This window comes from Aethalodelphis obliquidens, unplaced genomic scaffold (genome assembly GCF_003676395.1).
Source record: "Aethalodelphis obliquidens isolate GAN/ISIS:26980383/991018 unplaced genomic scaffold, ASM367639v1 scaffold144, whole genome shotgun sequence".
Classification (NCBI taxonomy): domain Eukaryota; kingdom Metazoa; phylum Chordata; class Mammalia; order Artiodactyla; family Delphinidae; genus Aethalodelphis; species Aethalodelphis obliquidens.
In genome coordinates this window covers 85,917-100,554 of record NW_020838088.1, presented here as the reverse complement: position 1 = coordinate 100,554, position 14,638 = coordinate 85,917, and the positions used below count along the sequence as shown (strand labels likewise).

General features: G+C 45.7%; 1 protein-coding gene across 3 annotated transcripts; it reads left to right on the top strand.

Moving 5' to 3' along the window:
- Nucleotides 1-2,284: 2,284 nt before the first annotated feature.
- Nucleotides 2,285-9,419, top strand: NXF3 (nuclear RNA export factor 3). 3 transcript variants are annotated; one of them, XM_027099834.1, is made up of 17 exons: nucleotides 2,285-2,343; nucleotides 2,564-2,717; nucleotides 3,340-3,423; nucleotides 3,531-3,635; nucleotides 3,760-3,840; nucleotides 4,382-4,489; nucleotides 4,653-4,762; nucleotides 5,640-5,676; nucleotides 6,042-6,110; nucleotides 6,196-6,251; nucleotides 6,395-6,502; nucleotides 6,609-6,667; nucleotides 6,776-6,891; nucleotides 6,987-7,029; nucleotides 7,660-7,732; nucleotides 8,271-8,453; nucleotides 9,154-9,419. In XM_027099834.1, the coding sequence occupies exons 2-16, from the start codon at nucleotides 2,667-2,669 to the stop codon at nucleotides 8,440-8,442; spliced, it is 1,272 nt and encodes a 423-aa protein (XP_026955635.1). In that variant the 5' UTR covers nucleotides 2,285-2,343; nucleotides 2,564-2,666; the 3' UTR covers nucleotides 8,443-8,453; nucleotides 9,154-9,419. The 3 variants fall into 3 exon arrangements, with proteins under 3 accessions (XP_026955635.1, XP_026955636.1, XP_026955637.1); XM_027099835.1 differs by lacking the exon at nucleotides 2,285-2,343 and having other exon boundaries at nucleotides 2,600-2,717; nucleotides 2,850-3,423; nucleotides 8,271-8,430; XM_027099836.1 differs by lacking the exons at nucleotides 2,285-2,343; nucleotides 2,564-2,717; nucleotides 3,340-3,423; nucleotides 3,531-3,635; nucleotides 3,760-3,840 and adding an exon at nucleotides 4,022-4,259 and having other exon boundaries at nucleotides 8,271-8,430.
- The last annotated feature ends 5,219 nt before the right edge of the window (nucleotides 9,420-14,638 follow it).

Here is a 14,638-nt window from a genome sequence, read left to right as displayed (position 1 = left end):
GGCCCAGGCTGACTAGTTTCCACTCTCTTGAGGGAATGGGTTCTGACACTCCCATCCTGATTCCACATGGAAAACCTCCCCTCCTATGGAAATGGCCATAGCTGAGGTGAATTTTTTCCCCTGGTTAGGGAAAAGGCCTGATTCATGTGACCTAGGGCTTGGAGAGTGGAAATGGTCCCCTAGGCGGGGGATGGGGTTAGTATAAGCTAATATTCTTTGGATTAATAATAGAGGTGGGAGAGGGGAAGAAAACCCACTATTACCCTTGAATCTTACTTTAACTAGGCAGGGTAAATTGTATTAGCCCAGAAAAGGTTCTTGAGGCTGGCTTTATTGCCCAACATATGATCTATTCTGGAATGTTTGAGGAGTAATTGTTATGTGAATTGTTCTATGTCAATTACATACATTTGTTAATTTATTTACGTCACATTTTAAAATCTCCTCCCTGTAGCTGAGTTTTTCTCTGCCACTTTATTGGTCACTCAGTGAGCTGTGTTAAAATTTCCCACTGTGGCTGTGGATTTCTCCATTTGCTGTTTATTTCTGTCGGTATTTGCTTTGCATATTTTGGCTTTGTCTTAAGACATGCATACAAACTCAGAATTTTGTATTAATATCTTGTTATTGCAATGCACCTGTTATCATAAGGAAATCTCCCTCTTTCTCTTGTAATTTTTTTTCTTTAAAGTGTACCTTTTCTTTTACTAATGTGGTTATACCAGCTTTCTTTAGGTTAATGTGGAGAAGGTATACATTTTGCCATTTTTTAATTTTCAGACTTTCCTGATGATTAAATTTTGCATGTGTCTCTTTTAAGGAGCATTTGATGGAAGGTTTCTTGTCCAGTCTGATAATATCTGTCTTTCTATTTGGAATATTTAGCCTGAAACTTTTTAGGTAAAAATAGATGTAATTTGGTTTATGTATATCATGTTACTGTATATTTATTTTTGCCTCTTCTAAGTTCCTTTTCCTTTCCTTTCCTTTGAAAGGGTTAATATTTTATAACTGTTAAATTGTCACCTCATGTGGCTATCTAGTTAAACATTCTTTTGCCATTCTGGTGGTGCTTACCCTTAAGATTACAATGTACATTTTTGCCTTGTCACTGTCTCATATTAGTTAATTATCTCTTTAGAACTCCTCAGACAATTATGGGACCTTGAGACACTTTGATTCCATATATTCCCTCCAAATTTATTGTCATGCATTTTCATTCTCTATATATTTAAATCCCCAGAAGAAATTACTATCATTGTGTTATATAATCAACACCCATTTAAATTTGCCTACATATTCACAAATGTCCTTAGTCTTTCTTTCCTGTATCTATGCGCCTCCACATGGGAGGATATTTCTTCTGCCCAAGAAAGAGCTTATAATATTTCTTTTAGTTTGAGTCTTCTGGTCACAAATTTTCCAAGTTTTTGTTACAGGATGATGAAATGAATGCCTTTTCTTTAGGAATGTTTTTCTTTAAAGCATACTTTTTCTCCAGTTACAATAATACTGTTACACTGAGTTGATATCTTGTTACTTTTGGAAACTTCTCAACCAAGATCTCTTCAAATACCACTTCTCCACTGTTCCCTCCCATTCTTTCCGGGACTCACATTAACCATGTGTTAGGTATGTTCACTGCATCACCTTTAATTATCTCCCCCTCGCTTTTGGTATTCTCCATGTTATGTCTCTCCAGGCTCCATTCTGGATCTTTTCATCAGATTTATCTTTCATATCTCTAATTCTTCCATCAGGCAGGGAGATCACCTTTGACACTTGAACCAACACACCAGGCTAGATTTCAGGGTAGGTTTTATTGTCCCCCTAGAGCAGAGCAGAGAAGAGAAAGTTAGAGATGAAAAGCCACTTGTCCCAGGTCACATAACCTGATCCAAGCAGAGCAGGGACTAACATCACAGACTAAACCCTGGGTCCAGACCCTTTCCTCTGTGCTTGTTTTCTTCTTGGCTGTGAATGCTGCCTACCTCTCATTTCCTGAGAAGCAGAAACACAGTGAAGTCTCTCAGCCTTTTTTTTTTCTTCCTAACTATGATCATTTCCTATTTAGATTTTAAAGTTGGTGGTGTTTCTTCATTAGCCATGATATTTACCCAGGAATTTTTCTGGTACTGAGAACATTGATGTAATATTCTCAATTTCAGGGTACAATAAGCAAGTAACCTCCTTACAAAGAAGAGCCGGATGCTGGCGTATTTACCAAAGGAGGTATAACAATTGGTCTGAACAAGTCAGGTCTGGTATTCATCCTTCATCCCAGCAGCAGCAAGATAGAGAATCACTAAGAAGTGATGCTCACGTGGACATCCAAGCAAGATAGTAAGTGACGAGGCAGCATGGCTGACCAGTATCAACCAGTGAAAAACAAGACCTTGTAGTTAAATATGTCATTCTTCTCTCTAACCTGGAAGAGTGAGGAACGATGGGATCAGGTTAACGGTTGAGCAGTCTTTATTGTAGCTCTGCTATCATTGGCGAAAATGTAGGGAAGACTTCCCAAGACTATACGGACCACATTCTTCTCTCCACTTCCCCACAGTGCTCCCTATGCCATTCCATCCTGTCATCGGAGAGGCAATTTTCAGGAACAAGACGAAACCCATGTTAGCAAGGAGACAGAGCAAAAGCCTCCAGAGAGAAGAATGGAGAGAAGCAGGCAGGATGAGACCTTGGGGAGCTGGTTCAAGATCAGAGTGAGTGTGCTGGCTAAATGGACCTAACATGTAGAAGAAGATGACAGAGAGAGTCATGTTGGGCGCGTGTAGAGATGCTGGGAACTTTCCTCTCGTGGCAGTGGAGTTGGTAATCTGTCTTGTTATTCCTAGGAGTTAACTTCCTAGATCACGTGAGGGCAGGTTCAGAGAAGCAATATAAAGGGAGCAGACTGACTGCAGGGAGCATGGGAGAGGCTGTCTAAAAGCAAAGGAGGAAACTACTGCCAAGGAGATGGAGCAACTCCACACCAGAAGACACAGTTTGGCTCAAGCTGAGTGCGGGAGGAGGTTGAGTCTCTGGGGTCCTCGTCAGAGGGGCGGGCCAAGTCTGCCTTAGGTAGGATCTCTTAGAACTTTATAAAAGTAAGCACATGTGAAAGATATGAAGTCGATTATTTCAGGAAAAGTATTTAAATGGAAAGAAAGGGTATTTAGGAAGTCCTTGTCTGGTGTAAAAGTTAGCGATAACAGATATTGTCCTATCTTAAGAAAGTACCTAAAGCCTGAAAAAGGTCCTAAAGCAAGACACAGCTGGGTCTTATCTTAACCTTGGATTCCATTGTATCACTTTTCTTTCCCCAATTATTTCTTTGGCTCCTAGATTCCCTTCGGTATTAAATATGATGAGAAGTGGCTGCTGAATTTGATTCAGAAGCAATGCAGTGTCCCCTTCACCCCAGTCGAAGTAAGAGAGGACATTGAGGCCGATGAGAGGAAACGGGGTAGATGGCAGGCCCAGATGAGAAATGGCTCTGGTCTCATACTGTGCTTCTCTTGTCACTCTCCCTACAGTTTCACTATGAGAAAATGCAGGCCCAGTTCTTCGTTGAGAATGCCAACATTGCCTTCGCACTGAAGAATGTCAACGGCAAGATTTACAATGAGGCTAATGAAAGGGTATGTATCAAGGGCATGAGCAGGGCTAGCTGGGGGCAAGAGGGCAGGACAGGGGCATGGTCTTGCTTGATCCCAGGGCTCAGATTTCCTGGAGCTTACCCAGCCCCTCTTGTGTTCTCAACAGATATCTATCTTTGTTGATCCCTGTGATGCACCCCACTCTGTGCTGAAGGAGCTGAGGTCAGAAAAGGTGGAGCAGATAAAGGTAATGCAGACTCAACACAACCTGTGCACTCACAGCCAGACCCACCTATTGCCCCCGATCACCACCTCAGACTCAGAGCCCCTGAACCCCATCCCTAACTCTGCAGCTGCCCGTGAAGGAACAGTATGATGCCTCCCAGCAATCTCTTGACATCCAGAGACTCCGCTCTGACCCTGGTATGGCTACAGCAGTAATTGTAGAGCAGGTGAGGGCAGAGGGGTCTAGCTGGAAGGGATACTCAGGAATGGTAACTCGGGGAGGGGTTGGTGCTGGAGCTGTACCAGCCAGGAGCCTCTCAGTCCCCGTTTCCCTCCTCCTGTCTTCCTGGAGACTTGATGACCCGTGATACTGGAATGGCACGAAACCCTAGAACTGGCGTGGCCGCCTCCCTGCAGATCCATCCAGGGAATACGCCCAAGGTGAGGACCTTAGACCCAATGTTGGGGCAGGTGGTGATGGTGGGAGAGATTAGGTAGAAGAGGCAGATTTGTCTCAGGTGTCCCCTGCTGGGGTCCTCACTCTAACTCTTTCCTCATCATAGCTTTTGGCCTTGGACCTGAGCAATAAGAAACCCTACCAGCTGCACAGCCTGTCCAACACTATGCCGAATGCTTCCAACACCAAGAACTTGAACCTCTCCAACACTGAGGTACCAAAGACGGTACCCAGATCCGTCTTTGAAGGGAAAGTGGGAAGGCGCATGTGGTGGTGACAGAGGAAGGGAAATGGATTTGTAGGAAAAGGAAGCGACTAGGGGTGCACGGCCATCCTGGCTCTGTTTCTCTGGCCCATGTGGTTCCTCATAATCACAGGTGGAGTCTGCAGGGGAGATGGACAAGGGTGAGCGGCTGGAGCCAGAAGGGATGTGTGCAGACAGAAACCCCCTGTGCACCACCTTCCCTGATATGTCAACCAACATAAGGTCAGATGCATCCTCTGTTACCCGGTGGCAGCCTGAGCTACTCCCGAAAGTGCCCGTTTGCAAGGGGCAGCTGACGTGGACCTCAGGGAGGACTACAGGCCCTATGCTCTCCTCTCTGCATCACAAAGCTGCCAAAGTTTCAGCCAGCACCCAGTGGGCCCCCAGCCCAACATGTGCATATTTTACATTCTTACGTGCTGTGTCTGAGCCATTCTGGGGCAGGTGAAGAGCTGCAAATGGGGCGCCATTTCCCCTTTCTCCTCTCTTCTTCCCTTACCCCCACCACGGGAAAGCTTCTTTCCCTTCCCTTTGTTTTCTCTCTCTCCCTTGTGTCTAGGCCCATATGTCTCTCTCATCTATCCCCTCGTACCTTCACTCCCTTTCTGTCTTCATTCCCCTCCATCTCCCTCCCTGAGCCCCACCTCACTCACCTCCCTGCCCCAGCACCCTGGGCCATCCAAGGGGGAAGTCCGGGTCTTGGTCCAGGTCTTGGCAGAGTGCTGGACCGCCAGTGAGGTAGCAGAGCCTCGGGCACACACCCCATTCCCTCTTCTCTCCACAGCCTTCAGTGGGGCTCTGGAGGCAGGAAGGGAGGGGAAGGAAGCCCTGCAGCATGGGTTTGAAATGCTGGTCCCTGTGGCACTGGAGAAGAGAGTCCAGGCAGTCTGCGGGGGAGCTACCCAGGGGAAGGAGAGGAAGGGAGGGAGGGAGGCGGGGAGGGAGGGAGGGCCTGCCCTCCCTCTGTGTCAGTCGATGGGGGACGTGCTCAGGGCCCTGAAAGCCTGGGACGCTGTGGTGTGGGTGTACTTGCTCCCATGAGGAAGAGGGTCACCGCCACAGTTTCACTGACTTTTCTGTTTTGTCTTGATTTTGGCAGCTCCATCCTGGAATTGTTCCCCAAGTTACTAACCTTGGTAAGTGTATTCCTTGTTCACTGACTCCTCTAACTGGCACTGACAGCACCCACATACTACTCTGAACCCCATTAGGTCTTGCCCCAGTTACAGTTTTGAAACTGACCCTTCAAAGTCCTGGGCGGAGGGGGATGGTACAGTCCCTGTGGGAACCTGACAAACGCTCTGGATCTTCTTCAAGCACATTCTTCATAGGCTTTGGGGAATCCACGGTGATGATCCAAACTGTAGTCCTGCCCATGGAATTTCCAGGGCCCTTTCACCACTCACCTCTGACCCTCACCCTCTCTTGGGCCCATCCTTTTCCCTGATCATCCAGCACCACCTCCTGGTCTGCACTGCTGACATCCTCTTCTCTTCCCCAGGATGACCAGGAGACATCCCCACTGGCTAAGTGTGGTTTTGAAGCCTGCAAGCGCTTACCAAGCTGCAAGGTGAGGACGGAGGATCAAGCCGGGTTTTAAGTGGTGCCTGAGAAGGGGGTGTCAGCCATGGTCCTGAGGACTGTTTTGATTCCAGGGAAGCTACTTTGGATCTGATGAGCTGAAGAGCCTAGTCCTGCAATTCCTGAAGCAGTAAGTATCTCTGGGAAGCTGAGCAAGGGGGGCAGGTCTAGGACAGGTGAGGCCACCTAAGCACAGGTCTGCTCAGGGGAGTTTTCAAGTCTCATTTGAGGTCCAGACCACAGAGATAGACTGTCCTCATTGCTCCCCCTCAGGTACTACTTGATCTATGACTATGGAGACAGACAGGTTCTCGCGGGTGCTTATCACGAGGAGGCCTGCTTCTCCCTGACGATTCCCTTCCACCCCGAGGACCCAGCCCCGTGAGTATGACAGTACAGCCTCTGCTCCCGGGCCGTGTGGCCCCCCAGCAGACACAGGCCAGCTCCTGCAAACACCCACCACCCACTGTTGCTCTTTGTCTCCTAGAAGCAGCTTGTGCGAGTATTTCAAGGACAGCAGGAATATGAAGAAACTCAAGGACCCCCGTGAGTGTGTCATGGGAAGACTGGGTGGGAAAGGGCAGTGAAGGGGTCAATCATAGGGCCCAGGGCGTGGCAGCCCCTGACCTTCACTCGCTTCCCCTCCCCTCACAGACCTGCGGGTCCAGCTGCTGAAGCACACAAAACGTGTCATTGTGCACACTCTCTGTGTGTTGCCCAAGACTCAGCATGACTTCAGCTCCTTCGTGGTGGACACGTGGTTCCAGACGGTGAGCGCCTGCTTCCCCCCTCGGGCGGGCCCAGGAAGCTGCAGGTGGGTGGGAGGTGGAGGTGGTGACTGGGCGCCTGGGTTCTTCCCTTTCAGGAAACGATGCTCTGCTTCTCCGTCAGCGGGGTGTTCAAGGAAGGTGAGTGTGTGTAGACCCCCAGCGCAGATGGCCCACTGCTGCCTCCCCCTGGCCAGGCTCACACCCAGAACCACCCAGCGTCCCTGACCCCTTCCCTTCCCTTCACTTTCTTTCCCCTTCCCTTCCCTTCCCTCCCCTTGTATTCCCTTCTGTTCCCTCCCCTCCCCTCCCCTCCCCCCGCCTCCCCTTCCCCACTGTGTTCTCCTGCCCTCAGGCTTCCCACAGACAACCCAGGTCTGAGCTGTGTCCATGCCTGTCTGCCCTGCACACCCTGGGCGTTGGTGACACAGGCTGTGGATTTTGGTGGCTCTCATCCCAGATCCTTACTCTGAGAACTTGGGCCGTTACTGAACCTCTCAGTTTCCTCATTTGCAAAATGGGGTAGTAGTATCCACCTCTTGGGCGGCTGTGAAAAATGCATCCCGTGAACTTGTGTAGGGGTTGTCAGGGACCCTGTCCCTGGGCGCAGACTGCTCCTATAGTTGCCCTCCCCATTCCCGACACCTTGGCCCCTGTGCACAACTGCCCTCTCAGTATGAGTGTCCAGTCACACCCTGACTGGGGACCGCTGTGTGAGCGTGTACAGCACATGCAGCTGTAAGGGGTACTGTTGTTTGTTTGCTGTTGAAGTGGAAGGAAGTTCTCAGGGCTGTGTGCGTGCCTTCACCCGGACCTTCATCGCTACCCCTGCCCACTACGCCAGGTGAGAGCCCTATAGTGGGTGGGAATGCCCATCCCCACCTGGGCTCAGGGGCGTGGGAATGTGGTGGCAAAGACCTTAGGTTTACTCAGTATTGTGGAAAGCCAGCAGGGAGATCCCAGGAGCAGTGTCGCCTAGTGGTTAGGAAGAGCGTGGGCTCTGGAATCGGCCTATGGGTTCTTTCCTTGACCCAGCGCTCACTCGCTGTGTGACCTTGGTCAATTCTCATGACCTCTGTGTGACTCAGTGTCATCTTCTGAGAATGGGGATCAGACTGTCCACCCCTTGCACTGTGGTAAAGGGTAAATGCGAAATTGCCCCTGGGTTGGGGATGAACCTATAAATCAAGTGAAGGTGGTAGACAGTCTCTCCAAAGGTGGGCTCTGTAGGGAGGGGCACAGGTACCAGTCAAGGAACCTGGGAGACAGACACAGGAGGGACGTGGAAGGAATCTGGTTGCTGAGTGCCAGTGGGAGCAGAGTCAGTATTGGGGGTGTGGGTGTCCATCCACCAGTTGTCTGAGGGCCCATTTTTCCTTCAGTCTGTGCATCGTGAATGACGAGCTGTTTGTGAGGGATGCCGACCCCAGTGAGACCCAGAGTGTGTTCTCCATCCCACTGTCTACACCCACCTCCAGCTCCATGCACCCCCTCTCCCAGCAGCAGCAGGACATCATGCAGATATCCTCCACCCCATCTGAGGTGAACCTCTAGTGGTCTCAGAAGTGAGTGCTGGGGTTGCATGGGGATAGGAGGGAGCTGGGAGGAGTAGAGGAGTGATTAATGGGAATTTTCAGGTAATTATTTTAAATCTATTTTTTCTTACAAACGTTTACTTGTGAGAAATACCCTAATTTCATACTAATACATTTCCATGTATTATAAAATACAGGTATCCTATCTTATATACTATTTTGAAACTTCTTTTATTATTAGTGCCAGCATAGTTTCTTCTCAGTATATGTGACGCTACATTATTCTTTCTAAGATCAATATATTAAACAGTTGAATTCCAGGAAGCCATAAGCTATTATTGATAGGCATTTAGCTTTTCGCCTCTTTTTCAGCATTACATGCAGTGGCATCTGCTCATTCTGGTACATACATGTTGGTAAACTTGAAGGCTTGCTGTTGCAGCATAGATGTAGCAGTGAAGTTGTGTGGTCAAGTGTCTCCAGTTTGGTCCTAAGGGAGGTCATCTATCCTGCCCCACTAGAGGTGCTTTCAGTACAATGACTAGACTATACCAGAACTAAAAATTTCTTTACTCATCAAAGAGTGAATTCTGAGAATTCAGAGATAAGAAGAAATAGACCTCTAGGCTTTCAGGAAGGTGAAGGTGGACAGAAGTCAGGTGCCCTGGGGTTGACACTCATGGCTGCTGGCTCTGCTGACATCCCAATTCTTTCTCTTTACTTTCTTCAGTCCAAGGGCAAAATTCCAGATGTGACCCTCATCCACTGACCTGGGATCTTGAGAACAAAACTCTGCAAATGAGCCTTTAGATGTCATTTTCATCCTCATCATATTTGTCACCTCTCTTCTCTTAACTGAAGCCATATCCATGACTAAGCTTGCAGTCCAGCTAATCAGGAAGCCAAAGCTTACCGTGTAGGCCTGCCCGTTGTTTTATATTTTTCCAACTCATGATCCTTGTTTATCTTTATATTAAAGAGTAACATTGCACATTGCATGTTGTGTGTCTTGGATTGCTCTTCCCCTGACCCAACCATGAGTTAGTGGGGCCAGGACCAAAAGGTCCCATCTCCCACATCATCCCTGGCAGTCTCTAGCATTTATATCCGACCTACACAGTGCTTGAAAATTATAGAGTAAGGACTCCATTCCTGGACAACCCTAAAATCCAAGCTTTGCCTCCCGATAACCTTCTCCCCACCACTTCAGTACCACAAGTTGCGACCGTTCTGATGTTCACTTCTATAAACAAATATAACGTATTTAGCAAGTAAAGTACCATATTTACTCCATTAATTATGGATTTCTTAATTATTTAACAGGTCTAAAACTGTGTTAACATATTTATTAGGTTCTTAGGTTCTGTACCTAAGAGTATTTTCCCCACAACTCCAGTGTTGTTTTTTTAACTATTTTATTTTAAAATAATTATTGATTTACCAAAAGTTGCAAAAAAATGTGTTCAGAGGTCATGTATACCCATCACTCACCTTCTCCTAGTGATAACACCTTGTATTACTTTAGTACAGTATCGAAACTAAGAAATGGACATTGGTACAATCCACTGAGCTTACCACAATTTCGCCATTTTACATGTACTCATTTGTGTGTTAGAACACTTGTGCATAATACTTATATATATAATTCCATGCACTTTTACCAGCAGTGTAGGTGTTCTAACTATCACCACAAACAAGATCAAAAACTGTTTCATCACCACACGTTTCCCTCATGTTAGCCCTTATAGCCACACCCACCTTCTTCCTGATCCCACATCCCTAAACTCTGTCAAACACTATTATAATTTCCTAAATGTCATAGAAATGGAATCATATAGTACACTACCTTTAGGAATGGATTTCTTTCACTCAACATAATTCTCCTGAGATCCATCCAAGTTGTAAAGTGTGTCTATCGTCTGTTCCTTTATATTGCTGAATAGGATTCCACGGTGTGAATGTACCACAGTTTGCTTACCCATTCCCCCGCTGAAAGACATCTGGGCTATTTCCACTTTTTAACTATTGTGAGTAACACTGTGATGAACTTCATGTAAAGGTTTTTGTGTAAACATAAATTTTCATTTCTCTGGGTAAATTGCCCAGAGTGCAACTGCTGTATCATTTGGTAATCCCATGTTTCGTTTTGAAAAACCTGCCAAATTGTTTTCCAGACGGCCTGTAACATTTTACATTCCCTTTGGCAATGTGTGAGTGACTCAGTTTATCCAGTGTTGCCTGCATTTGGTTTTGTCACTGTTTTTTTCAGCCATTCTGATAGGTGGGTTTAACATTTCATTGTGCCTTTAATTTGCATTTGCATGATGGCTAAAGATGTTGAATAGCTTTTCCTAAGCCTGTTTGCCCTCTGTTCATGTCTTTCATCCATTTTATAACTGGATTAAGAGGCAAGAAGTTACCTCTAGAGAGCTGCCCTGGCTCTGGCTAACAGGCAGAGTAAGAGAATGTGAGGCCCCTCGAGACTCACTTTTCTTGACAGGGAGGGCAGAAGTGGGGCTGAAGCTATTAAATGTTCCTCAAATTAGGACTGAACTTGGACATGGAACAGGAGTAAGAGGTGGGGGCATCTCTGGGTCCATCTGTGGAGATCTGGATAGGGCAGAAAAAGAAGGGACATATGGGGTAGAGGAAAAACAGTGGAAGGAGGGAGATACGGGGAGATGCCTTCTAAATGACGCTAGATTCATCACTCTCAGCCTGCTCAATGGAGTGCAAAAAACTATTCTCCTAGACGTGTGGTTTTCAACTCTGGATATCCATTAGGATCCCCTCGAATGCTCAGATTCAACCAACTGAATCAGAGCCTCTAGGGATAAGCCCAGTCATCAGTATCTTTAAGGTTCACCTCAGTTGTTTCTAATGAGCTGTCAAACTTGAAAACCTTATCTGATGGTGTATTAGTTTGCTATGGCTGCCATAACAAGACACCACAGGCTGAGTAGCTTAAACAACAGAAATTTATTTCTCACAGTTTTAAAGGTTGGAAGTCCAAGATCCAGGTGTCCACAGATTTGTTTTCTTCTGAGGCCTCTCTCCTTGGCTTGCAAATGGCCTCCTTCTTACTCCTTCTTCACATGGTTTTCCCTCTGTGCACACACCCTGGTATCTCTTTATGTGTCCTAAACTCCTCTTATAAGGAAACCAATCATATTGGATTAGTGTCTACCCTAATGGCCTCATGTTAATTTAATCACCCCTTTAAAGGTCCTATCTTCAAACACAGTCACATTCTGACGTATTGGGGGTAAAGCTTCCACATATGAATTTGGGTAGGACACAGTTCAGTCCACAACAGATGGTATGAGAAATACCTGGGTCTCAGAAATTCATCTCCCTTTTAGCTACCTTCCTGGAACTACTATACAACACTTCTGCCATCACCTCAATAGGTAGAAGTTGGTCATGTGACCATTCTTGGCTGCAAAGGAGGCTATAAATGTGGTCTTTTACTGGAAATATCACTGTCCCAAATAAATTTAGGATTCTTTTATTAAGAAAGAAGGAGAATAGGTATAGAACATATGGTACACTTTCACACCCAAGGCAGCTAGAAGCACCACCTCAATTATCATGTCCTTTCTACCCAGTTTTCCAACCACAGTTTTCATGGGTTCAAACAAAACTGCTGCTTCAGAGACACCTGAGCTCACTCTCCCATCCTCCCAAATCCCATGTCCCAGACTATGCCTGAGTCCTCACAACTTAGCATGCTAAATCTACATCATTCACTCACTCAGTCATTCATTCAACAAATATTTATTGGTTACCAGTGATATGTGAGGCACTGTGATAGGCACTGGAGATAAATCAGAGAACCTGACAGACAGGGTCATGGTTCTCATGGAGCTCACATTCTACAGGGGTTGATACACTCAAGATTTGAGAGCCATTAAGAAAATAATATGGGAAAATGTGACAGAGAATGACTAGGGTGGGGAAGGCAAGGAAGGATTTTCTGAAGACGTAACTTAGATTTAATATGGAAATAACAACAAGTACACAGTCAGCAGTGGGAAGATATAGGAGCTGAGCCCTCGAGGCAGAGGGAAAAGCAAGAGGAAAGGCCCTAAGATATGGGCAAGCTTGGCAGTTTTAGGGAACAGCTTTTATGCCAGTGTGTATTGGGAGGACAGTGTTAGAAAATGAGGTGAGAATGGTAGGAGGGGCCCAATAATAATGGTCCTGTGGGCCATGGGAAGGACTCTGGGTTTTGTTCTTATTATGATGGAGCCATTGGGTGCTTTCTGAAAGGAAGGGAATTATTATTATAATCTACCTTATTAAAGCTCATTCTAAATGTTCCTTGGAGGAGAGATGGAAATAGAGCAACTGTAAGATCAAGAGACAAGATTAGGAGGCTACTACACACATGACAGTGAGAGGTTACAGTCTCGTAGACCACAGTCGTAGCAATGGAAGGGGTGAGATGGGGTTTGAAATGAGATGTATCTTGGAAGTACTGAACTTGTTGATGAAGTCCACGTTTGTGGTAAGGATAGAGAGGAATTAAGTGTGTCTCTTGGAATGTGGATTTTTGCAGCTGGGTTAGGGCGGTTTTCTTCGATGGGGAAATGAATGGAGGACCAGCTTCGGTGCAATGCCAGGAAACTGACAGTTCTGTTTTGACCATGTCGTTTGTGGAGCCTATGAATAATCTGGGTGGGGAGCATGTGGTTGGATGTATAAGTCAGGAGATCCTGAGAATATTCTTGGCTGTGGCAAAAAAAAAAAATACCCAAAACAAACAAAAAAAACAAGCATGCAAGCAAGCAAACGAAAAACCCAACTGTACAGTTCAATCTGAAAATACAGGTTGATTCCACATATGAGCATGACACAGCTCTAGATTCTGGAAGGGATACAAAGACATATTAAACACCAACTTCACTGAGCTATAATTTGTGTTCAACATAATGCATCCATCTTTTTTTCTTTTTTTTTTTTGGTTGTGCTGCGCGGCTTGCAGGATCTTAGTTCCCCAACTGGGGATCAAACTGGGCCCCTTGCAGTGAGAGCACCGAGTCCTAACCACTGGACTTAGCTGTAAGCCTAAGGCTCTGGTCTGCCAGGGGTTACAAACTGTCAGAGAAGAAAGATATATGTGTGGAATATAACTATAACTATCATTCATCCACTTACTCATTCATTCATGCACCTAGTGCATGTCAAGCTTAGTGCTAAGAAGGGAAGATAGTACCATGAACAAATTCAGACAATGTCTCTGTCTTCCTGAAGATTAGGAGTCGAAATAGTGGCTCTGGTTGCTAAATAGTAAGGGAGGTATTTGGTGAGATAATTGGGGCCCCAAAAGGTCTAACCCCAGTGCACAGACGCAACTCTTCCCCTTCTGCATGTCTCATTGACAATGCTGTGGCATGACCTAGAACATAGAGCTGTTAGAATAGAATGAGCCTGAATATTCTGTGCATAAATGGCTGAGGAAACGGCTTTCCAAACCTTCCACCCAGCAATCAGCCCTGATTATGTGCAGAAGTAGATCTCAATTTCATTTAATTCTCACAGTTGGAGTTGTATGACTAATTATTTTGTCTCTGTATCTAATTAAGAAGCTGAGGTTAAGAAGGGTCAAGTATCTTGGAATCTTCCAATCCAAGAACATGGTATATCTCTCCATCTATTTGTATCATCTTTAATTTCTTTCATCAGTGTCTTATAATTTTCTGCATACAGGTCTTTTGTCTCCTTAGGTAGGTTTATTCCTAGATATTTTATTCTTTTTGTTGCAATGGTAAATGGAAGTGTTTTCTTGATTTCACTTTCAGATTTTTCATCATTACTGTATAGGAATGCCAGAGATTTCTGTGCATTAATTTTGTATCCTGCAACTTTACCAAATTCATTGATTAGCTCTAGTAGTTTTCTGGTAGCATCTTTAGGATTCTGTATGTATAGTATCATGTCATCTGCAAACAGTGACAGCTTTACTTCTTCTTTCCCGATTTGGATTCCTTTTATTTCCTTTTCTTCTCTGATTGCTGTGGCTAAAACTTCCAAAACTATTTTGAATAAGAGTGGTGAGAGCGGCCAACCTTGTCTTGTTCCTGATCTTAGTGCAAATGCTTTCACGTTTTCACCATTGAGGATGATGTTGGCTGTGGGTTTGTCATATATGGCCTTTATTATGTTGAGGAAAGTTCCCTCTATGCTTATTTTCTGCAGGGTTTTTATCAGAA